At 49.3% G+C, this 27,690-nt stretch overlaps 2 protein-coding genes across 2 annotated transcripts; both read right to left on the minus strand.

Annotated features, from left to right (window-relative positions):
* Nucleotides 1-542: 542 nt before the first annotated feature.
* On the minus strand, nucleotides 543-14,452 carry LOC115329221. Its single transcript, XM_029990760.4, has 3 exons — nucleotides 14,073-14,452; nucleotides 3,120-3,398; nucleotides 543-1,104 (listed from the first exon to the last, which is right to left on the minus strand). The coding sequence occupies exons 1-3, from the start codon at nucleotides 14,160-14,162 to the stop codon at nucleotides 832-834; spliced, it is 642 nt and encodes a 213-aa protein (XP_029846620.2). The 5' UTR covers nucleotides 14,163-14,452; the 3' UTR covers nucleotides 543-831.
* A 3,669-nt stretch (nucleotides 14,453-18,121) lies between these two features.
* LOC115329215 (beta-1,4-N-acetylgalactosaminyltransferase bre-4-like) lies at nucleotides 18,122-20,162 on the minus strand. The gene has a single exon (XM_029990755.3). It carries the CDS (start codon nucleotides 19,568-19,570, stop codon nucleotides 18,500-18,502), a length of 1,071 nt encoding a protein of 356 aa, XP_029846615.1. The 5' UTR covers nucleotides 19,571-20,162; the 3' UTR covers nucleotides 18,122-18,499.
* Between the last annotated feature and the right edge of the window lie 7,528 nt (nucleotides 20,163-27,690).

Below are 27,690 nucleotides of genomic sequence, written 5' to 3' on the forward strand. Positions count from 1 at the left end.
TTCATGTATTCATACTCAATTTATTAATGCACCAGCTTCAAGCACCTCTGTAGTAAATCCAGCACAGTAAGTTAAGAAACCGATTTATGCGGTCAGTTTAAAGTGTGTTCAATCCATTTTGCCCACGCTGTACACATTTTCAAGTTACCAAATACAATTCATTAATTGATTACATCAACTTAAACATATCCAGGCTGTTTACAAGCATGTTTTAGAAAGATTTTTTTTTTCTTTTTTTCTCAAAATTAATTTTTCTGTCACAATAAAGTTTGCCCACGGTTGGTACCTTTGGATCTAGAACATGGATCTGAATCATCTTTCTTTAGGCTCGATACCTCACAGATCAGAACGTGCAACAAGACCTAGAGTCATAAAAAATGTGGCTTTGTCACGTGTTCGGTCCGTTTTCCTCCATGTGCCGAACTCGAGGGGTAAAAGAGGAGGCGCCGCTTCCTCAACAATCCCAGTGTGGGATTGCCAGGGGGCTTCGTGGAATATTTTTCACAAAGGTCTAGGGAATCTTCAAGAATACCAATGGCAACATTGGTTAAACTTTCCATTTAATAACGAACACGATTTGCTCAAGAAGAGCACTATTTCTTCGGACAGTCCCGCACTTCGGCACAGAGAGGAGTTGTTGGGTTGAACAGCCGTTGTTGTTGACGTTGTGAAGCCAGTGTCTCGCGGCAGAGCGGCCAAGTGTCACCGATCAAACGGCTCACGCCTCCAGCCGAACAGCGCACGCTCGTCGAAGCCCAAGTTCGGCGGTGGAGAGGTCAGACGCCAGTGACCGAACTTCTACAGCCAAACGGCGCACTCAGGAGGCCACGGTCACAGGCTGTTGTTCCAGGCAAGGTGGAGCACCTTGGCAATCTCCTTGCCGTCCAGCTTCTTGCGCTCCGGCTCTGTGGCGGCCAGGCGCAGCTCGTCGATATGGGGCACCCTGCGGAACACCCCGTCCCGTCCCAAGTGGGTGCCCCCATACTCCCCCTCCCGGGGCTCCCCGTCCGGAAAGGTGATCGGGGTGACCCGCACCAGGTGCTTCACCCGCCACAGCATGCGGCACATGAATGGCGTGTTCTTCACTATCGCCACGCTGCCCACCTGCGAGAGAAAAGCGCCCCCGTCACCCATCGTCGACCGAGTCGAGTTCGACCGCCTTGAAAGTGGGGACACAAGAAAAAGCGGTTCAAACTGAAAGATGTCGCCAACTTTTGCCGAGCCTGGGGATCAACCAGTTTGACGAACCTTCGTCTCTTCTTAGACCGGTTTGCGCACTTCTGACTGCTTACAACCGTAAAGGTCAAGGACCGGTTCTGAGCCTCCTGCATGTGCTTATGACAGGCTGCCCTGCTGAGGAGCTGGTCGTAGGCAGTCACAAGAGGCTTGGGAACCGGTTTTGAGCCTCTCCGGACGTAAGCAGCAGGGCCGTAACCAGGGGGGGGGATAGGGGGTTCTGACCCCCCCCGAAATTTTTTTCTGTGTACGGCCCTGGTCGGTGCACTGGCAGCCAGCCGATTTTAATCTCCACCTCTGCGCACGCGCAGTGGCGCCGGTCGGCTACCGGGTACCAAACCGGGACCGGTTGTCCGGTTTGCTGTAACTCTCCATTATATGCCACCGATGCGCATGATTCATAGGCAAAATTAAGACAATAGACACTTTCAAAATGGCCGCCGTTGTCCCCGAAAACCCCCCCCCCCCCCCCCCGAAATTTTTTTCTGGGTACGGCCCTGGTAAGCAGTAGCTAGTTTTTGAACCAGCCTTTATAGTGGTATAAGAATGGCTGAGAGGAGTTTTTGTGAACTACATACAATCGTAAGCACTCTGTAGGTGGTGGAAGAACTTTAAAAACTGCCCTTGCATTTCCTTCCTCCCTCCAACCACAATGCCTGGAGCCCGTCTCCAACCGGCCTGTCTAGCGTCATATTCCGCCAATGCTGTCACTAGCTTCCTTTGATTTACCTGCACCTCCTGCACCGGTGCAGAAAAGTGTAGGACGGTGTACTTCGATCGTATCTTAGTACACGTGCCGGAAGTACACTGCCCCTACTCCTTTCTGCACCGGTGTGCAGGAGGTGCGGGCAAATTAAACAAAGCAAGTGGCAACGAATGACGCCACAGAAGCTGGAGTGTTACGCTGTCGGATGTCGCGATCCTGACAGTTGGGTTTAGAAGTTCCAAAAAAGGCCACGAGGGAACACGAGTTCCGCCGTCGTTTCGGACCCAACTCCCGGCTGCCGAGGCTTCCACGGACTGTCAAGACGGAAAGAGTCCCCTGCAGCAGAATGGGCGTCTGCCAAGTCCACCACCTCTGCTACGACGCGGCCGGCGACGGCACGACACTTTCGCGGTGTCCTCGGGTGGAAATCCAGGAACCACTTTTTTGGACAACGTTAATACACTGGACAGACACGTGTTCCATGCGCCGTTGTCGTGCTGCTGCTCGCCAGGATCCTGGCAGTGGAAGAGCGGCAGACATGGATACAGCAGACACCAGTTGTGCTGCGGCTCGTTCCGCAGTGGGACAACTGACGAAAAAACCGAAGCGGACGCGACACGGGACACCGCGACGACAGCAAACTTTTGCATTCGCTCCTTCTTTCTGCCATAACCTTTATGTCGGTCGCCAGGTATGCATCTATTAAAGAGACGCTTCATTGTCATGGGGACAGCGAGCATAGCAGACGGACCTTGTCGTGCACAAAGGGACAGTGGTGAGGCGAGATCAGGTGCATCCTTGTGCTCTTTCACCGTGCTTTTCAAAGGGCGGAGCAGGAACAAAAAGATTATGCATTCAGGACTTAATTCAGATGGCAGATGTTTTCCAGCACCTAATATTTTGACAAGCTTTACACGAAGAGCATGTCTTCGGCTCAGAATTCACATTAAGTTTCTTCTACGGCAACGTGGGTCTAAACCACGGACGTGCCCTGCCTGGATCGCGACGTCCTGTCACATGGCAAGAAGCGCCAGCTACTGCGACGTAGCTTGTCGCCGCTGCGGCTGCAGGACCATTTTTGACGCTCGGGCGGTAGGGGAGGGTAAAGGCACCGGTCGGAGATCCGTTCCTCGGCGTCCCAGTGCGACGGAATCGGGACGAGAGGGCCGAGGCTCACCGGGCGGTGTATGCCGGCCTTCTTGTCTTCCTTGGACTCGAGCAGCTTGAGCAGCTTCAGTATGTCCTTCTCCCAGTACGGGAGGCCGAATTCGCGAGACAGTCGCTCCACCAGGAACAGCTTGGGAACCTCGAAGTCCCCGGTCTCGGACTTCCGGCGGATCTCCCGGACCTCGTCGAAGATGGCGTTGGCCCTCTGCTCGAAGCTGTTCCGTCCTCGTGGCCTGGCCGTCTGCTGCCGCTGTTGCGAGAGGTGGCGGACTCCCACGGTCGAGGCACCCTGCGAGACCCACACATCGACCAATGATTGGCCGCCCAGTCATCTCTAAACCACAGTCGCGCCGTTCATATATTGTGTAAAAGATCCAGCGTTCGCCGCAGACACGAGGACAGAAATCCACGAACGCGCCTCGGGTACATTCGAAGCATGTTTGCTTTGTACATATGTATGCTTCAAACATGTCCGCAGACAGTTTTTGTATGACCAATGTGACCGTCATATGCCTCAGGCGGTGACTGCAGACGGCCCTTTGTGCGATATATTAGCAGTATGACTGCGGCTTGAAGGCTGGTTCACACATTGCCCTTTGAGTGCAACCGAGGAATGCACACTGCCCTCTCGTGACCAGAGAACGCGCTGGCACACGGTCACCATCAATCGGGCATCTTAGGAACAGGTCCGACCTGCATATTAAGTATTTCCCACCTTTTAAACGTCATCCCTCAGGGTGTCTAGCAAATTATTACTTTGAAATTTCCTGCCTTTTCCAGGTTTTCCCTGACAATTTTAGGTGAAATTCCCTGACCATTGTAGAGGCGGTTAATTATATAAGACCATTATAACGCAAGGCATTGAACACTGTAAGAATCATTTCGCATGGGCTTAATCCAACTTTCATATTCCGAAATATTTGGGTTTGTCCAGTCCGGATTAAACAAGCACTTCCTTGCCGCCGACATCGTCAGTGAAGGGGTCACTTCCGGGAAGACAATGAAAACACGATGCTCAACCACACTCTTCAATAACCGAACGGCAGCATGGCTGCCAAATGCACACTTTTGGCTTAAGGCTTGGATTGGATTTGGGGTCTGCAGCTTCCCCATTTGTTACTTAATCTAGTAGCTCTAACTGAATCTAGTCTAGTGTCGCACACTCAATCCAATCCAATCCAGTCCAATGCAAGGCTTGGACTGGATTTGTCAGCTGTTCCCTTTGCATCGGGTTGCATGCTCTACATCAAGTGAGCAGAATTTATTGCCCCTTTTTCTGCCCCCACATCCTCAAGCCTTTGCTCAAGGCACTCAATGGTGTTTCCGGCTCATCTTCCCCGACTGAGCTCGCTTTTTGACAATATCCCCGACAATTACCTGATTTTTCCCAGTAATTATGATTTCCCTGACAATTCCCGGTTTTCTCGGTTGCTAGACACTTTGGTTCCTTCACCCACGGGCTTGAAAAAATTTTGATAATGTTTTGAGCAATTGTTTCTCATGGATGGCGAATAGATTCAATCTCGCAAATATTGCAAAACTCTAGTAAAATGCAAATGAAAAGTGTTCCGAGGATATGCGATAGGTGGCGCCAGTCTGTTCTCCTACCTAAAGCCCCTCGATGTGTTTGCGCTTGTCTTTCAAGTAGCGTCAAATGCACCAGTGCACGAGCCCCGTGTCTCGAGCGGCCCTTGGAAGCAAATGGTGGCACAACGCTGAAATGAGCAGCCCTTGTAGCAGCACTGAAATCGCGGCAGAGCACCCGCTTGTGGCACGTGTCTTGCGCATCTCCAATACAGTGGTTGACGGTGCTTGTAAGAGCGAATTTTATAGAGGGACTTTACTCCTGCCTTAAGTGGTTGCAAGCAGTCCCTGCCCAACAGTGGCACTGGCAGTTCGGAACAGATGCTTAAGTGTCGATGCTTCCCATTATTCAAACCTAACATTCCAAGCGATTTTTGTAGCATTAGCTACACTGGCCGAGGTTGAGCAGTTTCGCGTAGCCCTCATAATGAGCCGTGCTCATTATGTGGAGCGTGCGGCGCTGGTGGCGGAGCTCCGCATAGTGAGCACGGCGCACGACGCCGCGCACTCCGCATAATAAGCACGGCTCATTATGAGAGCCACGCGAAGCCACCGCTGTGCGCTCCGCCACTGCCACGCCCGCCTCGCCGGTCTGCGCATTCCAGAGGAGTGATGTCTTAGCCGCGGCAGACGCACTGGCGCCGCCGCGTGCCCAGCTGTGCGCCTTCGTTGCGCAGTGGCCAAATCTGACGCTGCACCGGAGCCGCTTGATAGCACCTCTCATCTTGTGCGCATAAGCTCACGCTACGTATATCCTGGCATAGCCGAGCTAAGCCACCGCAATTTTTTAAATTTTCCATTAAGAAATGGCAGTTGGCGAAGCGTACGAAGATAAATGGCACTAAAATAACGAGAACGGGACCCATTTTCTCGCCAAGTATTTCTCGACGTTGCTCAGTTCCTCGGTAGCCAAACCAAAGGTTTTTTATATCGAGTTTTGTGCGGGGACACAATGGAAGGAGAGAGAGGCATCTGAAGGGTGTTGTTGCCTTGCCACGAAACAAGCGTGTCGAAGGTTCACTCCTGTTTCTGACAAACGCTGCGAGATGGCGCAGCATGACCGGAGCTCGAGGAACCGCCCTTATTCGCGCACACGTTTTTGGGGCTGCAAGAAGTTTGACATGCGACCACACCGGCATGCGGAGCTTCATTCTAGGAACAACTATCAAGTGTGCACATGGTACGCATTCAACTATCTGGTGAAGAGCACCGCGAGAGTATAGCTAAACGTTTGTGATGCTAGAAGAGCTTCATGTACGCAACACAATCGCCTAGCGATTTGCCGTAGATCTTTTTTAGAATAAATGAATGCACTCATTCCCTTAAAATTTATTTAGCATTGCCTGTTCCTTCATTTGACACGCAAAACAATGATAAAAAAAAAACTGCATCTCCACGTGGTGAATGATGTTGATTGGGGCGAAGCTCTGGTGGTGCTTGTCTGCGTAGACACTGAGCCACAGCATGCCGACCCTTTCGTTCGTTTACATCCATGTCATGCTGCGGTCAAATGCTCAAATGCATATATAACCACGTTCCATACCACACATTCTCTTTCTGACATGGATGAAAACGAACGAAAGGCTCGGCGTGCTGTGGCTCAGCGTCTACGCAGACAAGCACCACCAGAGCTTCGCCCCAATCAACATCATTCACCACGTGGAGATGCGTTTTTTTTTTTTTTTTTTTCTCCTACACGAACACGGGAGCATGTGCTCGTGAGCTCACGAGCAGGAGCACATGCATTCGACGGCAGATGGACATACGGACATGGCTAGCCCCTAAGGAGCTTCGCCCCTAAAAAAAGATTTATCAATGTTGATTGTGTGGCGAGTTGGTGCTGAAACTTTGAGAGCATTGCAGCCCGTCTGTAGCACGCGCAGGAGTAGTCTTTCAGACCCCGTTGACGTGTGGCACGAAATGCATGGGACAGGCGGGAAGATCTGTTAATGATAGATTACGCAAATACAACCTAAAAGCGAGTGGGCAACAGGATGGCCATTTGTCAATTCACTGTGATGACTGTGGATGCAAACCCGAGTTCAAGTCCTGCACGATCGTCAGTAGACACGAGGATAAAACGGATTGGTGCATTGGCATGGCTTAGATTGGCCTGGTAGATAGAGAGACCCAGTTCTTGCAAGCTGCAGTGGCGCAATGGCAGCCATAGCTTTTTTTAATATTAAACAGTTGAAGTTAGCACATTGTTTTGTCCTGTTCTCCCCTCTTGTCTGTGTCTAAAGGCACTATTATATTCTCAAAGATAAAGAAAACAAATGACTATGCTTGTTTTGAGCCTTCGGAACCATGTATCCGGACATCACGACGACGGTGCGCACTTCTGTAAGCCGAAAGCAGAAACTGTTAAGTGCGTTCAGGTCCAGTTGAGCTTCAAGTGAGTGTCCACCCGCCGCCGTCTCTGTCACGCACTCCCAGTGGGTCTTTCATATTGTGGGAGACTTTACTACTGCGGAAACTATTAGCTATAACACGGCAGCCGTGGTCGTTCCATACCCCCAGCGCCACATAGCAAGCGCACTCAGAAACAATGCGCCTACCCCACCTCCGCAGTGTGGTGGAATTACCCTTCCAGGTAGCAAACGCAAACTTTCCTTGATGGGTGCAAAGCAGACACTACCACGGCACTTGCCGATGTTTGCATCACAGGCTTTTGTGGGTGCTTTTTTGGTACGGAAATACCCTGACTCGCAGATACAAGTTAGCCAAACAACGAACAAAGGGGACATACCTAGCTAAGCATAATCATTGCCGATGATTGTATGCAAATATATGCTCCATTTTATGATAACGAACTGTGGAGGCTAGGGCTCCGTGACCGAATAAGAGCGTCGGAGCGAGGCACTGTGACCCGACGTTGTGGGAGCATTTAAGTCACTACGCAAAATGCGAGGCACGACGTCCGGAGAAAGCGGCTGTTGTCTGCTCTGAAACCAACCAACTTTGGATGACGTCCACCGAAGCAACATTTCCATCCGCTAGAATACCAAGCACTTTAAAAACAGTTCATGAGACAACCACACACTCAATTTAGCCACGAATCTGCGATGGGTGCTAATGTCAGGGCACTGGCAATGTTTTGAGTGGAAACTGCCAAGCGGAAACGGCGACGGCGCTACAAGGAGAAAAAAATCGAGCAAATATGGGTGTGGTGTCACTTTTTTTGGTTTAAATATAAATGAAACTCATAAATTTGTGATTATTCTTCATATCTTCTCGTTAGAGATAGAATTGCGAGAGTTCAATTGCCGTTAAAAGAAAAGCAAGCCTGGAACTACTTTTTGTCGTGGGCGGCGCTGTTGCTGGGGCGGTAACGAGGCCCCCGTGGCCTCGACCATGGAAAGTTATCACATGTATTGCTCCGGCACTCTTATTTGGTTACGGGGGCCGCAGCCTCCACAGTTCGCCAAATTATTATGAAACGGAGTATAGGTAGATTACTTTAATTAACCGGACAGACGCCTGTTCGTGTTTTTTTCTCTTGTGTCAGAAATTTTGCGCTAATTCTGCTTAGCTCAGTATATCTCTTTGCTGGATGTTTGGCGGACCCGTTTCCACAAGTCGGGGAATCTTTGTACTGAAAGAGAAACCCAGAAAAGCCGGTGAAGAAAACATTGGCAAGTGCTGTGGCGATGAATGCTTTCTGCCTAGCAGACGACAAGGAGAAAGTGCGATCGGAACCTGGAAGAGTGGTTTTACCACACAGGGCAGGCAGGGTAGGCGTGGTGTTTCAGAGTGCCCCCTACTATGTGACGCTGAAGGGTGTGGAAAGGCCACGGCTGGCCGTGTCATAGCAAGGGTTCCATGTTTTCAAATAAATCAGATAAACTCCGAAAAACACTTGCCGGTAAAAGTTTTGGCAATTCGGATTTATCCGAAAAACTCTGAATTTCGAGGTCACAGTGTAAAAAAAAAAGCCAGAAAATGTGGTATTTTACGTAGAAAGTGCGTCGGAGCATCGGGTTTGTGGTCCCAATAGAAGGCCAATTCAGTTTGTTTTTTTCTTGTACAAAATGGAGTTTCCTGTTTATCTTGTCAAGGTTTCTTCTATACAATGGGCCAATCTACTTCTGGACCACGACAAAAGTTACTGTTCCGGTTTCAAGTTTGGATCGTATTATTTGTCCTTAAATGGAAGAGGGGTAGTGTTTTTATCACAGTGAAGGTGTGAACCTGTAGGCTTCATAGGATGAGGAGGGCAGCTGAAGGTTGTATGCGCCCAGGAGTATGGCTACTTCAAAGTACTGATGTTTATCGAAGTAATTCTTGTTTTCAATATTTGTGGTGGGGCACCTGGTACTGCCAATCGCAAGGGCTATATGGGGTTAGTGAACAGATTTTGTTCTGACATTACTTATGTTTATATATATAAAAAAAATAGTGCAGAGTAAAATTAAATTTTGAATTTTGGAGGATTGGGAGTCTAATTAAAATGAACTGCGATAAACCCCAAATTTTAAGCGAAAACTAAACTCCGAAAAACACCCTTAGAATTCCGTAAAAACTAATGCAGTGTCTAGCGTTACGTCCGATGGCACCCAAAATAAAAATTAAAGTTACGTCCGACGTAACTTTACGTCAAGGTTTTGAGCTACGTCCAACGTCCCACGGAACTCCAAATAAAATTAAAGTTACCTCCGACGGAGCTTGAAATAAAGAGCAAAGTTACGTCCGACGGAACCCAAAATAAAAATTAAAGATACGTCCGACGTAACTTTACCTTAAGGTTTCAAGTTACGCCCGACGGAAATAAGTTACAGCCTGTGTAACCTACGGAACCTTATTAAATGTTACGCTTTGTGGCCGAAACACGACGTAAACACAAAAATACTATAAATTACTTCTGCATTATGTCCGATGCTGCATTCACGAATTGGTTAAAATCACGGCTTTATCCGTACCTCCAGTACCATACAGGCTGTTCGAGGGTGTTGGAGTGTGTTCCTCGTATGTACAAGCTGCGTAGGCCAGCCTGTCACATACGCTTTTTTTTTCTTCCTCGTTTTTTACCCTCCATTCAGCAATTTTTTCACCTTAAGGATTTTTGTTATCTATTTTTTTTTTTTTTCGATATGAAACCACTTCTTGCTAGATGCGACGTACAAGAGAAAAGAAAAACATTAATCAAATGGAAACCGCAGCACGCATGCTCCAAGCCTGAGACACCCGAAACCCTCAGACATCAGTGTTGGGGTGTTGGTTCGTACGACAGATTATGGGCCCATCATCTCGTTTAAGGCGTCTATGTGCCGTGATCTAGAAAAATTGTGTTGCTCGTATGTAATTACACAAACGCGTGTAGTAACAATTACGCAAACATCTGCCGGTACTACGACCTACGGAAGTACGAAACTCATCCAGGTCGAAACGGGCAGCGGGGGTGGGGGGGACTTTATTTTTTATCTCGAGTTCCGTTGGACGCGACTTAAATTTTTATTTGGAGTTCCGTCGGACGTAACCTTAATTTTCATTTTGGGTTACGCAGACGTAACGCTAGACAGTGCGAAAAAATAAGCTCCGAAAACAGGGAATCATAGCTAGGGTGTGTACTTTCCGGTGTTTATTTGTGAGAAAAATCGGCGGATGTTTTTCGGTGTTTATTTATTTTCAAAACACCGACGTATTTCGGTGGAACATCTCACGATGAGGCTAAAAACGGTGATTATCGGTGAAAAAAAAGCGATTGATCACAGACAGAGAGTTCCAATTTTATTCACATAGTTCATACACTTCTTCTCTAGGAAGCAACTATTTCTCACACTTGGTTATTATAGTAGATGCAAGCATACTTTCATGCTTGCATCTACACACAAAGCACGTTCCTTGCGGTTCGCAAGCCGCAATTATGAAAACGCACGCTCCTGTACGACACGGAAGTCGGCAATGTCTTCCAGGAACCACAGCAACCTCTGAATACATGGCTTGCACCGACATCATTTGGCCAGACACAATGCGGAAAAGGCACGTGAGAGCCTACCCTCCACTGTGTTAATTTTCCCACAAAAAAGGGACATGGGAGACACAATAGGGGAAAGGCGTATGAGAGCTTAGCTTCCACTGCGTTCACCAGACGCTTTTGACCCCCAGAAAGGAGGGCGGACTGGTGCCACCTGAAAGCCATGTATAAACACTGGAAGAATGCAGGATCCACGAGATAACAGGTTTGACGAACCTCTACGGGGAAAGGGTTTCGCTAGGTCGGAAACTAGCAACGACCGATGTTTTTCGGTTTTAACCAGGGCGAAAATATCCAACCACCGGTGTTTTTCGGTTTTAACCGATTTTATATTTTCGTCACCGACGGATGTTTATCGGTGTTTTTCGGTTAAAACCGGAAAATGCACACCCTAATCATAGCTAATAGTGTCCACGATAGTATAGTGCTAATCACACTTGTCTATAACGCGCGAGCGTGCAGCTTTCTGGGGGAGTGCTAGACTGGTGCCATTCGCGGTAACTAAGCGAGTCACGTGGCGCAACATGGAACGGTCCGCTCGAGGGGTGTCGTCCAGGGAGGCTATGTTGCACGTTTTGGACTCCCAGGAGACTAGGGAGAAGGAAGTGATGTCAACAACGCAGCAAATGCAGATTGGATATTGATCTTGTTTTCTTCTGTCAACATCCAATCTGCATTTCCTGTGTCGTTGACGTCACTTCCTTCTCCCTAGTCTCCTGGGAGTCCAAAACGTGCAACATAGCCACCCCACTCTATCAGCTAGCGGCGAATGCGGAAGGCTGCTCGCACGCTTTTTACAAACATCATTGCTCGAACAATAAACAAAGTAAAGCATGAAGGCGTATCAACGATGTCGTTATCAAAAAACAAAAATATATTATAAATCACTTTCTTTTTATCGCTTATCAAGCTGATAGAGTGGGCAAGACACCCCTCGAGCGGGCCATTCTATGTTGCGCCACGTGACTAGCTTAGTTTCCACGAATGCCACCAGTCCAGCGCTCCCCGGAGAAAGCCGCTCGCTTGTGCGTTATAGGCAACCTGCAATGCAGTTTGGCGCTACACGTTGCGCCATCTAGCGGCTGCAAAATAATGAAACTGGGTAGGCCAGGACTACGCGGGTCGAGGGGCTGCGGGCGGGCGCATCCAGAAACCATGTGTGAAGTTGAGTAATGCGGATTCTTGGGAGAGTTGGTACTGAAACTTGGAGAACATAATAGCGCTTCACGACAGGGACGAAGAGTAGGAACGAGACAACACAATGCGCATTGTGTTGTCTCGTTCCTACTCTTCGTCCCTGTCGTGAAGCGCTATTATGTTCTCCACGTGTGAATGTTGCATTTCGGATCGGCGTGAGCTTTTTGGAACAGTTTTTTTTGTAAAAGTGAGTCTTAACTTCACGTCTCTATAACCTCACCGGGTTCCTGCAACATCTCGCTCACCCCTAGAGTTCCTCCAAAAAATAAACGTTGCTACTGCTGTATGAAATATGGCCACAGTTGCAAAGGTGACTCAAGCGTCGAACTTCACCGCTTCCCCAGCTTCCCTTCGAGATCTTGGGAAGCGACATGGCGACAGAAGTGGATTACTGCAGTGCGACGCAACAAGTAAGTGAATTTTACAGAAACTGTCGGGGGGGAAGTGAACGAAAATATACGTGTAGGCTTGGAAAGTGGTCGGACGAACTCGTTTTGCAGACTACTCGGCAAAATAACATATTTATACAAGTTGTATTACGAGTCGCTAGGACAGCCACATTAGGGAAATACAATAGGAACAATCGGGCCGATTGTTGCTTCGTTGTGATGTCGAGAATCGGGCGATCAGGTCTTCAAGCGAAAGGCCCGTTGGCCCGTTCCGGCACTCCTAATGCCATTCGGCACGCGTGGTTGCAACCAAAACCTTCTAAACCTGCGAGTTTTCAAAAAGTGGATTTTCGCAGTACAAAGTTTTGTTTGTTTCAGCAACGAAATTTAATGCTGAGTCTGGTAACAAAAGTGACGGGGTGCAGAAAGCAGAATGCTAAAGTTTTTCTCTAGAAAAATCTCGTGCGAAGCGTAAATATCCTTCTTACACGTACACTTTGTTGCCTGGCGCCATTTTACACCAGGCTTTGCAATGTGCGTACGGTTCTGTAGCACGCAGAGTTTGGTTCTAATTACCCAAATTTTATTCTAGTGTGTGTGGGCGTCGGGAGGAGAGGACGGCCGAGCGAGGAAAGAGGAAGAGCGTGCTGCCCGAGGCTGGGGCCGGGCAGGAACGATAGAGCCGTTCTGGCTGGTGTGGCCCATGGCGATTCCCAGGAGCATTCCACCAGCAAAGTTCGGATCAGGACCGGCGGAAGCGGCGAACCCTGACCATACTGGCCTCCATGACGATCCCGGAGTGGTTCCGCAGCGAGAGTCTGGCTGTGATAGACTGGAACAGCTAGCCTACGCAGCACTGGCGTGGGAAGGGCGATCCGCACGCCTGGACACGGGTTCCGACTGTGAGCTCTGAACGACAGGCTACTACTAGGGTCGGCGGGTCCAAACTGCCGGCTCTCCAAGCCGGGCAACCGGGATGTACAATAAACCCATTCGCTGCCTTCTCGATGTGTTGTGTCAGTTCATGGGAGACGAGCGAAGCACAGACCGATCGGGCGGCCACAAGTAGTGAAAACAACTCAAACTGGTGTCCAAATGACGACTCTAGAATATTTTCTCAACACTTGGACCTATCAAGGCTCCCGATGGTCTTAAAAAACCACATAGAAGAACCAGGGACATGGCACGCAGGTGCACACGGGGACTGCTGAAATTGGGGTCGCCGCCGCTCGCAACGGCCCGACGGGCGAACTGGCCGCCCCATTAACAGAGACGCCTCCGCTTGAGGCGCTGAATGCAGTACTATCGTGGCGCCGCCTGGCCATTGCCGACTGCCTATAGACAAGTGTGATTAGGACTGTACTACATGCCCATATCAGCGCATAGTGCGAAACGTTAGTGTCACCGTCCTGCCGTCTTTGCGGTCGGGTCAGCTGACACCGACAGGATGAGACCGGAAGGGCGTCTCTTTCAAATGCTGAGCCTCCGGCCGCGCTCCTTTTGCCGTTTTCGTCGCGCACGTAGGGAGCCTACATACTTGACGGAGTCGGCGAGTATGTAGGCTCCCTACGCGCACGTGCACAAGCGTGCCCCTCCAGAAAGCAATTTTTTGTTTTTTTCGCACGCGAGGTCTATTGTTGAGTAGAGAATTTTGCAGCGCTAACTCTACTGCCTGTGAAGCTTATATTAATATTTTCTTTTCTTTTGTTTGAGGAAACCCAAGGGGAACCGAGTCCATAGTGCGCACTTTCCGTAGTCGCGCGCTGGTAGCTTACCAAACTACGACCACGTTTAGCGAGGCAAATCAGCACTAGCTTACCTGGAGCACATTTAGAAGCGGTGAACTCACCAGTGACCGGGCCATTGAGGTCACTGGTAAGGTGCAATAAGTCCAGGACGTCCGCAGCATGTTGGCGGAACTTCGCACCACAGCAAGGACAGTGGCTGCAGTGGTGTGGCGGCTAACTTTTTCTTTTGGATCGGCTTGGACTCCAGTTGACTCATATTGGCTTTTCTCGCATCGATCGGGAAGCAAACGTTGTTCTTTCTACGCGTCTCAAGCGTGCAGTTGCAAAATATTAGCAGTTTCAGAAACGAATGAGAAGATATATGCTTGTAACTGGGGATTCTAGAGGAAAAGGTTCTGGCTGCCGCAAGCGGCGGAGCTTGCAGGCCTTCCAGCAACCTCGCAGGCAGACCGGATGGATGGATGTTAATGGCTATTCCCTTTGTGACGGGCGGTAGCTTGCGCCACCTAGCCTAAGTCTAAAAAGACAAAAACGTGATTCCTCCCGCCCCTAAAGGCCCGTTCACACTTGCGACAGTCGCTGGAGCGACTAGCGACTGATTTTTAGTCGCGGAGCGACCAAAACAGGTCGCTAGCGACCGGTTTTGGGCAGTCGCTCCCTGACCGATTTCTCAAGTCGCAAAACCGAGTCGTTGCAGGACGGCGGAGCCAATCACAGTGTGCGTTTGTCCGGAACTGTTTCCCGCGGGAAACAGCGACGCACGCACGGCGGCGGTAACTGGCATGGAGTTCTCCGCGGAAGCTCCTATTAAGGCTGTCAAAGACTATCCGTTTCTTTAGAATCAGCGGCACCCTGACCAGAAAGATCGGGACAAAAAGCTGCAGGCCTGGAACGAGATTGGCGGCATTTTCGGCATTGCAGGTACGAACAATATCATTGTTGAGGGAGCGCACATATAGTTGTTTTACGTTCCAAAGCACCATTAAGTTTTTTTTTTTTTTTTTTTTTTTTTTTTTCTTCTGCCGGCGCCTTTGATCAGAAAAACCGTTCGGCCGGCTCGGGAAGGTGTTGATTATTGTCCGATCAGGTGTGAACACTGGTGGTCACCAGTCGCTTGTCGCTCCAGCGACTGTCCGAAGTCGTAAGTGTGAACGGGCCCTAACTATCACCAGGCAGTGTGGGATATCACCAGGATGACCTTCGGGGGATCGGGCAAAAAAACTAAAAAACATCACCCCCCTGCCTCTTCCCCCCCGGCGAGGGAGTCGCCAATTTTCCTCTGGTCAAACCTTTTCGGCGTTACCACAGCACCGGACCCACTGGGAGACAGGTTTGAGACTTTGGGCCGGAGCCACGCGGAAGGGAGTCCCAATTTTCCTCTGTCCCGCCCACTGATCTCAATGACAATTGCTGGATCGCGCTTCCCCGCTTGTTCGCTGCAGCGCAAGTGAAGCCACCGGACTTCACTCGCTTGGGATACGATTTGCCGTTTTTGCTAGCCTTTGCTGCGGTTTTCCAGCGTGCTGTGGACACGTTTTCTACTCGTTCGTCGTCATTCGCCGAAAAAGTTTTTTGAAGACTCTGTATATTGTTGAGACTTGCCGTTGTGAACACGTGGAAAATTTTACGAAAGTGTAGTGTCGCAGAAAAAGGCACAACGCGTCGAAAGGAAGGGCTGGCGGCATGTTCAAAGCTTCCTTGGCACGCCGAAGTGCCGTGTCTCTGTGCCTTCACACGCTTGGATACCGATCAAGAACCGACGTCGTGTGTATGTGTTTAGCGAGTGCAATGTGCGTGAAGCTGTTCGTGCCTCTGGATCAGCGTCTTTTGCCCTCGCGGTTTAGGTCCACTGGCGACGGAAGGTGGGGGGAAAGTGCGCGGTATTGTGTAAATCGTCCTTAGACGATTTACACAATACCGCCCACAACAGCTCCTCATCACTGATCAGTGCTGGCTTATTATCAACCTACTTAATTGCACTTGACGTTTGAGCGCGGCTCGCCTAATTGTAATTGGTCAGCAGATTGCACACGACTATATCGGCCGCGCTTCAAAGATTTTCATTCTCGCCGTATTGTACTTTTGCTTTCGAAAACCCCCCTGGCTCCACAACGTTGCCCTATTCGTGCTCCCACGGAATCTATTAGAGTAGATTTGGGACATAGCCATGGTTAATATAGTACATAAGAACACGTACAGATCTCTCCCTTTTATTGATAGCAACTCACCGGAACAGCTGGACGATCCAGAACTCTAAAGGCTTCTACGCGCGACACACGTTCAGAACTTTGGCGCGGCGTCAATTCTAGACCGGTATCCAAGCGTGCGAAGGCACAAAGATGCATCACTCGGCGTGCCAAGGAAGCTTTGATCACGCCGCGACACCGGCGACACTTGTTTTCGACGAGTTGTACCTTTTGATACGGCTTCACGCACATTGCACTCGCAAAACACATCCACACGGCGTCGATTCTTGGTCGGTATCCAAGCGTGCGAAGGCACAGAGACACGGCACTTCGGCGTGCCAGGGAAGCTTTGAACACGCCGCCAGCCCATTCCTTTCGACGCGTTGTGCCTTTTTCCTGCGACACTGCACTTTCGTAAAATTTTCCACGTGTTCACGACGGCAAGTCTCAACAATACACAGAGTCTTCAAAAAACTTCTTCGGCGAATGACGACGAACGAGTAGAAAACGTGTCCACAGCACGCTGGAAAACCGCAGCAAAGGCTAGCAAAAACGGCAAATCGTATCCCAAGCGAGTGAAGTCCGGTGGCTTCACTTGCGGGAGCGGCAAGCGCGATCCAGCAATTGTCATTGAGATCAGTGGTCCCGCCTGTTCCCAGCTGTGCTAGTTAGTTGTCCATCATTTAATTTTCGGTAGATAATTTCCACCAATCTTCTAGTCGTCTCTTGGTCACTGTAATCCCAAGAATACGAAACCAAGCAACCACCAGATTTCTGAAATTTCATCAGAACTAATGTTAATGCAGCGTAACTGCTTTTTATACGCGTTAGAATAGCTCAGAATTTAGTTTACAATGTAAAATTATCACTGTCTATATTGATGAGAGTTTTCAGTCTTCGCGATTACCATTGCGACTGCCCTCCTTCAACTGGCAACGTTGGTTTCTTTCTCTCGTGTTCTGTCGCTCTCTTTCGCGATCTTTCACTCGGGACCCAGGATGTCGGCGCGCGGGATTTGCCACCCCTCCTCACTCACCTTTACCCTCCTGGCCGTAGCACTGCATTTTGAAGATTTTGAAGATGGCCGCGCCGAGTGGACACAGTCTGCGGGTCAACGTTACTTGCTGCGGGTTTTCCCGCTCATTTTAATCCAAACGACGCTCAATAGACGCTTTGCAAAAGTCCCAAAAGCCCACGCGCGCCGCGCGACGAATAATGGGAACCCTTGGTACGCCCCTCCTCCCGTGACCACGTGGCATACGCGAGCAGGCGCAGGTTACCACGGCAACGACTTTTGAGCACCGAGTCGCCGAGTCGAGCGAGCAACGAGCCAACGGCTGCCCCGTCGAAACCTGCCACGGTTGCAGTTACGACGACTAACGTATTGAAATGAGCCCACCTGTTCCGATGCCTTTACGCTGCCCCAGAATACACCAAGAGCCGAAATTTCGTTGTAGAAGAAATCCTAAACCTAGTTCTTTCTGTTCATTAAAAATTGAATATTGTATCTAAAAGAAAACATTTGCTACATACCTTTGAATTAACTAATGTTTCAAAAACCTTGCTAATTTAGGATCGATTTTCTCAAAAAAAAAAAAAAACAACTTTTAATTTCCTTCGCTTTTTAGCAGTAGTAACAACGTATGATAGCGGTTTATTATAAAATTTAACTAAAAAGTGTAGTATATTGTGTGTTTGCAATTAAAGCTTGAATCTTGTAAAACGTGCTTTGCGATAGCGCTTTCGCAATATTGTGGCATGATGTGATTAATGATCTAATAATTATACATACCATCAAATTGAATCATAAATGGGACTGGAATAATATGTATTGCATAACAACATTTTTATATGGTGTAATACGGTTGCAAAAATCCAGTACATAAAATGCTTGACAAATAAAAGAACATATTAAAGGGTGCACTGGAATGCCGTTTAGACGATCAAGGTATTGAATTTTATTTGCATGTCGGTACATTTGGATACAAGCGTGATGTTAAGAACTTATGCTTTACTCGTTACCAGATAATTGGAGCAATATTACTTATTCAGTGTATCAAACACACACCTGATGTTTCACACAAACCCAATAAACACAAATAGGAATCATGACAGTTGCATACGCATGCTGTTCTCAAGAACTATATGCAATATGCGGGTCGAATTGTCGTTGCATTTCCTACCTTACCAGCAATCAAACACAGCCCGAAAGGAACACACTAGAATTATTAACGTAGAAAACGACTTCAGCGGCAGCGCTTTCGTGGGGCTGAACCGATCCGTCGAGTGAGGGTGCTTCCCTCTACTCTAGATCAAGTCGGCGCATAAACGTCGACCAGGATGTGCGTGTACAGCGGTTTCTCTTCCAGCTGGATCAGCTTGTATTCCAGGCTGCTCAGACCATCCGACTGAAACCTCTCGTCCCCGCTGAACAGCAGCGCATCGCGGTGAGGGTTAGGCACCTCTTTCTTGTGTTCCAGCATCGTGTAGCGCGATATCGACGATGGCCAGCGCACCACCAAGAGTCCGGCGTGCTTCACCCGTCGGAACAAGTCGTCGTCTTCTCCGCCCCAACCGAAGAAGTGGTTCGAGAAGCCCCGGATCCGGACGAAGTGCTCGGCCCTCATCGAAACGACCCCACCAAAGAATTCGGGGTAGGGCAGAACGTAGCGGAACGCGCTGACCGCCGAGCCCACGTGCCTGGGATGCTGCTCGCACCGGTACAGGTTACGCAGGTCTTCCGGAAGGTAGTCCACGTCGTGGAAGAAGATGCAGCAGTAGCTGTCCCGCTTCGTGGCCTCCACAAACCCGATGTTTAACAGCTTGGCCCGGTTGAAGGCGCCTTCGGCGGTCTGCTCGACGACAAAGATGGTGTACTGCACGCTTTGCCTCTGCAGGAACGGGTGCATGTGTTGGAGGAACAGGGAGAGGTGTTTCTGGCGGTCGCGGTAAGGGACCAAGATGGCGACGAAGTGGGCCGACTTGCACCAAGATGGCGCCCACCGACCCCCCGGCTGTAACCTTGTGGACAGTTCGCCCAGTAGAGTTTTGTTGACTTCCGCGTTGATGGGAAAACTTTGTGGCATGGACGCCGACAGGGACGGACACATGAGCCTGTCGGCGGGAATCCAAAAGTCCTGGCGTTCCGTGCGAGGCGTCCACGGACACTCGCTGGCGTTTGCGTCTATATCCCACTCGGACATCTGAAGGAAGCCGTCAGTCGGCCGCGTTGATTTCCCCGCCGAGAAAAGTAGGTAACAAACGACGAGGAGTGTGATAAACACAACAACCAGATGCGATTCGTGGAGTGGACGCGCTGTCGCGACCAAGCGTTGTCTGAAGGATTTGTCAAAGCTCCAACCCGGCACTCGAAATGAACGCATTGTTTTGTTTCTTCTTGCCCTTGTACTTCGTAGGGTTCGATATTCCGTTGACGATGTTGTGGCACAGCATGTGGACACGCGACAGGCTCGGGCGCCAGCGCGTGGCTAACATGGCTTTGTAAAATTGCAAAGTACCTCCTATCGATTTTAGTATGCTTCATTTCAGCCGACGCTACGAGCACGAGGCCCTGAACCGCTCTGAACAATGCTGGCACTGCACCAGCGCGCGTGCTCGGCAGGGAACGCTGAAAGCCCGGAGCTCGCGTTTGTAGCATCGGCTGCTTCTGGTGTTCAGCTGAAACGAGGTATATATAGAGATTATTTAGTGGCGCCAGAGAGAGGCCCTAGATCACACCAGTTATTTGCGTTTCGCCGCCGCTGCCGGAGACGTCACCATCTCGTGCACTCGTTGGTGAAATCGGCCTATTCTCGTACAAACAAAAGCATTAGCCTGCGCTAGGCTCACGCGCCTGTGGCTTTGTCGGCACTGTAAAAGGCAGGGCATGCCAGAGGTGTTTCAAGCAAGACCTCGCATGTTTTGGATCTACTTTCCCGAACACCGGGCGATCTGTCACATCGTCACATACATTTAATAAGTAAACTTGCTAGGTGGCGCAAGCCACAGTCTGTGTGTATTGGAGAGCCTAGTTTGTATCTATCTATTCAATCAGATTCTTAAAAAAAATGCTTAAAAAACGCAAAAAAAAAATAACGCTTGTAACCAACCTTGTAACTCAAGAGTATTAAATATTTGAGAAACGGTCGTTCGGAAACGTGAACTGTATGCGCTCCAACGAGGTGATGCGCTCACTGTATGCATAGAGTTATTACAATGTACCCTAAAGGTTCAACTGGCGCTAGTGTGCTGTTGCAAATTGAAGCAGACAGCAAGCAGTCCGAAATTGACTTCCGGTAATGCATTTCTACGGAAAAAAGCGAGTGCATTTCCTCCCTGCACCCGATTATAGGAGCAAATATCACGAATAATTCGTACCTACTAGCCACATTGGAACATTTCCCAGACACGCAGATGAAATAATTGGTCAGTTACGGCGTTTTTATTTTAAAATCGTGGCATGGAAAAACGGTGCTAAAACCCCTTCGTACATGTATTTATGTGCACTGTCGGACACTGTTAGCGCGAACACGGCGCCGGCGCTTTCCAGCATGGGGGTATGCGGAGAACAAGTTCGTCTGCTTCTTGCGCAGGGGGGTAGCGGTGACGTCAGAACGCCGAACCCTAATTGGCTGATCGCGACCCCTATCTGAGCGTCGTTTGCTCCTTTGCAACGTCGTCTGCTCGCAACTTTCGGAAGTGAAGAGGCCAGATTCACGAAACGATCGTAAGCCAAAAAGGTGCGTAACACTGACACCCCCCAAAAAATTTTTTTTATTTTTTGCCAGGCGCTTCATTACGGTGTCGGAGTACTACCCAATAAATATTTTGCAACAGAGTAGCGTATTTTTTTAATAAAGCCAAAAGACGCAACTCCTCGAAACCGAAACCGAAACCCGGCGGAGGTCGGAGAAGTGGAGAGAAGAGTGTGAGTGGCGGAAGTCACGTGGCTACACCCTACCGTGCGTTTTTTTTTTTTTTTTTTTTTTTTTCTCTTTTTTGGTAGCAGACGACAGGACATGCGGCGTGCGATGGGGCGTGCGGGAACTGCTCGCCGTGCGATTTTTTTGCTGTTATGTTTGTTCCGCTCGTTGTTCTGTACCCCAAGATGAGTTGTTTTGTACATTGAGGAGTTGGAGATGAGTAGTGAGTGCCCGTGGTGAATTTCCATGATCGGCTCCGAAAAGAATACACCCAAGATGTTGCGTGAAGAGCTGGCTCACATTTCCTGAATCCGAAAAAAAGTGGCATTGTGCGACAGAGTTTCCGAAAGATCAACGGGATCGGGACCAACGGCTGGCTGCAATTCCTGTAGAACATATACGGGCACCTCGGAAAGCGGACGTTACCTGATTTATATGCTCCTTGCATTTTGTGGAAAGTGATTACATTGAGCTCGCAGGTGTCAAAACGGAAATCCCACACCATTTAAATCAGCGAAGTATCGTCCACAACATTAGTTTGTTATTTTTTGTTTGTTTCTTCAGTGATGATTGTAAAAAAAAATTATATGTAAACATCGGAAAATGTTCGAAGAAAAAAAAATAAAGGTTCACGGGGGATCGAACCCGGTCCTACCGCGTGTGAACCGGACGTCTTCCCCACTAAGCTACTGGGACATCGCTTTTCTGTTGGATCTCTTTCCTTAGTAACAATTCAGCCGGTAAACTGTAAGTTGGAAAGTTTGCTGTCGATTTTGCTCCAGCAAAAGCACTCCTGGGTCGAAGTCGAGAAGCACCACGCTTTGGGGACATTCGCACCTAGTAAAGAAATCGTACGCGTGCATATTGAACTCGAAGTAGACACGTCGTGCTTGACGTTTGCGCGAGCGATGTCTTCAGCCACGAGAAGGGAGCGACGGCTCGGCAACGTCTTCGTGCAAATCGGCTTGGTGGCCGGGCGTGTCGTACGGGATGAATACCAATTCTTTTGATCAGTCCCAAATTTCTCTTTTAACGGTAGACGGAATTCGCCGGTACCGCGAACGACAGTTCTGAAATAGAGGTCCCACGCCCGTCGTCCGCTGCCATCGCCGTCCCCGCGAGTCCCACGATACGCGAAACGACGAACGCACAGAATGCTTCCGGTTGTCTGTGGAACTTTTTTTTTTTCAATCAACGTATTTACAGCTTTTTAGAAGCCACAAAAAATGGGTTTCATATTTTTTTCTATTTTTAATAATGAGTGTGTGCCTTCAGTGACCCACGACTTTGATTAAATTTGGTGGTCGCATCGATACCTTAGAAAACGGCCCGTGACCGCGAAAAAGAGAGTGAGCGAGACTCGAACAGGCCAGTTCTTGATCGGCGGTTTTCGGGCGGAAAGAAACCGAATTTCGAGCCGCAAATTCTGTTCTGGGTAGTTGAGCTCTCATATGTCACGTACAACTAAAAACCTCAGCGAGCATAAATACCCTGTCAGTGTCCCTTTAAGAACAAAATCGTATTCACGAAACGAACTTTTCGTAAGTTTAGCGCAAGTTACGACGAAATCCTACGACAGCTCCGTAGCTGTCTTACGCACTTCTTACGATCAAATCAGCACGCCTGACAGCGTCGCGGTCGCGACGACCCACGGTCGTTTATTTTAGAGCGCAGCTCTTAGGGGCCCGTTCCCGGCTTGAGCGGCGTCGGCGTCGCCGTCGGCGTAACCAAGGTCATCCCAAGGTCACGTGGCCCCCCAAGGGCATCCCAAGGTCACGTGACCCTCAAGCTCGTCCCAAGGTCACGTGACCCCCAGAGGTCACGTGACCCCTTCCCCAGGGTCACGTGACCCCCAAGGTCACATGACACCCAAAGTCACGTAACCCCCCTGAAGTCACGGGACCCCCCGAGGTCACGTGACCCCCCCGGTCACGTGACCTGGGGGTGTCACGTGACTTCGGGGGGCATCCGCATCGTCATCGTCATCATCACAGATGACGTCATCAGTGACGTCACTGATGACGTCACCGACATCCGCATCGTCATCGTCATCATCGCTGATGACGTCATCGGAGTCCGCATCGTCATCGTCACTGATGACATCATCGGCATCGTCACGTGACCCCTCAAGGTCACGTGACCCCCCCAGGTAACTTCACCCCCCCAGTACCCTTCCCTCCTCCTCCTCAAGAACTGCGCTCTAATTCGGTGTTACAGGGAGTTGTAAACGGCTTTCACTTTTTTCTAAGTGCGCTTCTCACGCGTCCCGACTTCAAGCAGCAACAAAAAGTAAAAAGTACTTGAAACAGACCACGACGAACAAGAACGCTGGATCCACAAACACCCGGGAAAAGCTCCAGCGGCCACGATTCCACCGAACGCGACCAAGCGAGCACGGCAGTTAGGCCTAGCAGGCACTCCGCGAATCGGCGACCGTCTGCCCACGACCGGCTGGCGTGCTGAATGGAATATGCCCGCGCGACCCTTGTGAACCCTTCCCGTATCATACTTTGATTGCTAACCTCAGTTTTAGATTAAGATGTCAATTTCTTCCTCTTGTTATCTCCTTGTTTCCCGAGGCAACGGTGACTCTCGCCGGTGAAAAAGCGGTGAATCTCCGACAGACGCAGGAAAGGTAAAGCAGCCATCGCTTTGACTATCAGACGTAAAGCAGACGACGCTTTGACTATCAGACGTAAAGCAGACCGCACACGAAAGGAGGGAAAAAGTATTTGGGAGGGAAATTGAGGGACACTAACACGCTCACTCCCGGTTCTTAGCAAACAAACCTCGGCGCCTCGGGACACCTCGCCACTGAGTCCTTTGACTTCCCTCCTTGATGCGCGCCTGCTAGTTGTTAGACAAAAACAACGTACCGCTCGAGTTATTTCGTCTACCCTCTTTGAAAGGCGAAGTCGAGCTCGCTCGTAAAGACCTGCACTTCCGAAAGTCGCAAACGAACGAAGGACATGTGGAAAACCATGAGAGACGGCAAGAACTACGCAGTAACACTGGATAAGTAACTCCTTGTGCTTGCAGACGATCAAAATAAATTGAAAGTTACGTAATATAGTTTGATTTGCAATAAATAAGTACTGCTTTATTCTTTCTGCTCATGAACACATGCGAAGATGCTTGTTCTGTGTTCAAATCATCACCCGCACGCTCCAAATTTTTGCAAATAGGGGGAAGCCAGAGAACAGGTGCGCGATAAAAACTGCCCAAAATAGGAAATAATAAGAAAATACACATTTCGTAGCCCACGCACTTTATAATTTACGTTTCGAACGTTAAAGGGACACTCAAGCGGTTCTCGGAGAAGCTACTTTTTGGTGCGATGGTGTTAAGGAAGTGTCAGTGAATGAATATCTTCAGTTTTAGAAGGCAGAAACGCCTATTAATCACGCAGGAATAAAATACGTGCGGACTCTTTTCTGTACTTGGGAGGACCAATGAAATTATCGTATGTTTGAAAATTTTGGCGGTCTTTTTAAAGTTTCGCTAAAAAAACAATTTTCAGTTCATATAAATATGTTGTGCATGATAATTTCACAAGACGTAAAATATTTCTAGTTTAGAATACGCGATAGCGCAATTATCGTTTCACAAACAAGGGACTACGTTTTCTCCTTGCCTTCCTACGCGGGGGGTGAATTTCCCGTTCCCCAGGGATGCGCGGAGGAAGCGCACGTATCTCCGCGCGTTGCAGGCCGGTCGTGCCGGTCGTGGGCCGGCCGGCTCCTTCTATCCACAAACGTGGCGTCGGTGGTGATCGTCGGAATGGACGGCCTGGTGAAAGCTCATCGTTCCGCGTAAAAGCGCTATTCTTGACTGTGAATTTTCGTCGTGTGTCGCTATGACAACCGAGCACGTACTAGAAGGGAACATCCACCTACTCGTGCGGCGATGTCGTGGCGGCACTCTCAAGATAGCAGAAACGCCCGTGCCGTCGTGTTTGTTTACTTCGACTACTGTGGTGCTTTCTAAGCATTTGTGTCCTCGAGCATCGCCCGGATTTCTTATTTGGCGCATTTCATGCGTGTGCTCAAGTTCAAGGTATTACTGGCGCGTACCGTATAAAGGATACGAATTTTCACGCGTTTTCATCACCGGAGAAAAGTGATTAGTGTTAGCAATCCTGAACGCTCGCAACGTCTATGTGATCACAAAATCATATTTCTACGTTGCTATATCGCTGCTAAGATTACATTGTCTTTTATAATCGTAGAAAAGGCGTGTGGCGATATTTGTACTATTGCAATGTCGTGTATTAGAGTTGTGATCGTCCAAGACGGCGCTGCATCTTTTTATTTTATTTTTTTTCATTCGCTGTACCCTGCAAGCCTATCAAGAAAAAATAATAAAGCTGTAGACTAGAAAACTGTCTGTCTATATTCTGTTACGGCATTGAGTAGCAGTGCGTCCCCTTTTTTAGAGGGGCCGCTACACAGCTGACGGCGGCGTACAGAAGCGGTCGCCGTGCTGACGACCCGCTGCGCTTGTTGTTATAGTGGTTACAGGTGTGTGTACGCGCGGCGCAGTGCGGTCGTTCCGGTCGTTCCGGTTGCAACGGACGCAGTCGTAGGTACGCGCTCGTTGCACATGTCTGAACCAGCCTTCCCCCCGTTCTCCCGAGGCGAAAGCCAACGTGGCGACATCGTTTGACATCACGTACCAGAGGTAACGCTGCGATGTCAAACGTTGGTTTGGTTACGACTTGCCCCAACCGCAAATCGAAGAACGCCCGAAAAGGTCTGCGTTTCGTCGTCCTCGGAACCCGAACATGACTTCGAAGCGCTGCTATCGTCCACATCGCAAGTCGGAGTGGCGTCATAGGAAATCATCCCCAGGTCGGCTGTCCGCCGAAGAACTTCAACCTCTAACGGCGTCAGGTCCTCGAGCGTAGAGAACTCCGCCATGATCGAAGCTCGAATGACAAAGAGGTTCGGCCGATGCGGCTACCTCGGGATCACTGCGCGACGGAACGTCGTCCAACGCCATTGGCCCGAGATCCTTTTGATAAGCGTGCGACGACCAATGAGAGTGGTCTCGTTTTCGGATGGATCCGAGGTTCGGTGGCCTTCAATTACATTTTTATTAAGGAAATAATCACCGTATGACTATACTTTTTGGTTTTTAGGGATACTTAAGGCGTCTAAATTCAGCTGTCATTATCAAAACACGAACTCAAAAACCACTTGACTGCCCCTCCCTGCAATCATATTTAAGCGTCTACCTTTTTTGCGGTTTCCACGTCTCTTGGGGTTCGGGCAAGCCAGCGGGCACGGAGGGAGTAACTAAATATCAGTGCGTCATATTTTAACCGGACGACGCGGAAACCTCCTCGACCGACGGGGGCGACCCACGGTACCGAAAGCGCGCGAAATGTGACGTCTTTGGTCCTGGGCTTACTACTGGTCAGAGCCGCTAAAAGCTTCTTTTTAGTTGAAATACAAAACATAAGTGGCACGAACCGTTTAAATTATTTATAAAAGTAGTTTTTGTTCAGTATTTTAGATCAGAAAAGAAACAAATGTAGTTTATAAAGTACGGAAACAAGAAATGACCCGTTGACATACCCGCCACCAGGCGGTGGAAAAGGCAGCGCATACTAGAAAAGAGTAGTGGGATCAGGCGCCGACACGGAAAGATCCCGGATGTACGCGGCGGCGCTGCGGTCGTTTATGGATTGGAGGATCCGAGCGCTCCGAGCGTTCCGAAGGCCTTCAGCGAGTAGCTTTGTCTTGCGTTTTGGCCATTTCGCGATACGGCAGCGCGAAGTGGTTCCCATTCTGAACCGATCTTTACCCCGTGTTTGCGGTCGTTTGAGGCCAATGACGTGTCATGCCGAATTAGTGTTTAATCGCGCAGCAAATGCAATAAGAGCCGCTCTGGCTGCCCAGAACACGGTTTAGTGGCGCCCTCTCGCGCCGTCGACACGCAGTGCGGCAGCCGTGAGCGCTCTCTGAGCTCACTATCCCTCCTCTAGTTCACGGCCACTCAAGCAACCAAGGACGTCATAAGGGAGGTTATTTTTTGCTTCTTTTTGTAATTTTAATTTGCCTATAACTTTTAAAATAAAGCGAAATTCGAGAAAAGAAAGGTTACATTAAGTTACTACGGACAGTGCGCTCAGATTTGGTGCAAATTAAAAACCAGTAAAAAAGTGCTTGCAGGGCCGCTTTAAAGGGGCCCTGCAAGCACTTTTTTACTGCTTTTTATTTTGCTCCGAACCTGAGCGCACTGACCGTAGTAACATAATGTAACTTTTCTTTTCTGGAATTTCGCCTTATTTTAAAAGTTATAGGCAAATTAATATTACAAAAACAAGCAAAAAATAACCTCCCTCATGACGTCCTTGGTTGCTTGAGCGGCCGTGAACTAGAGGAGGGACAGTGAGCTGAGCGAGCGCTCACGGCTGCCGCACTGCGTGTCGGCGGCGCGAGAGGACGCCACTAAAGCGAGTTCTGGATAGGCTGCATACAACGGGCAGCCAGAGCGGCTCTCATTGCATTTGCTGCGCGATTAAACACTAATTCGGCATGACACTTCATTGGCCACAAACGACAGCAAACACGGGG

The sequence above is a fragment of the Ixodes scapularis genome, unplaced genomic scaffold (genome assembly GCF_016920785.2).
Source record: "Ixodes scapularis isolate PalLabHiFi unplaced genomic scaffold, ASM1692078v2 PGA_scaffold13__105_contigs__length_92229423, whole genome shotgun sequence".
Taxonomy (NCBI): domain Eukaryota; kingdom Metazoa; phylum Arthropoda; class Arachnida; order Ixodida; family Ixodidae; genus Ixodes; species Ixodes scapularis.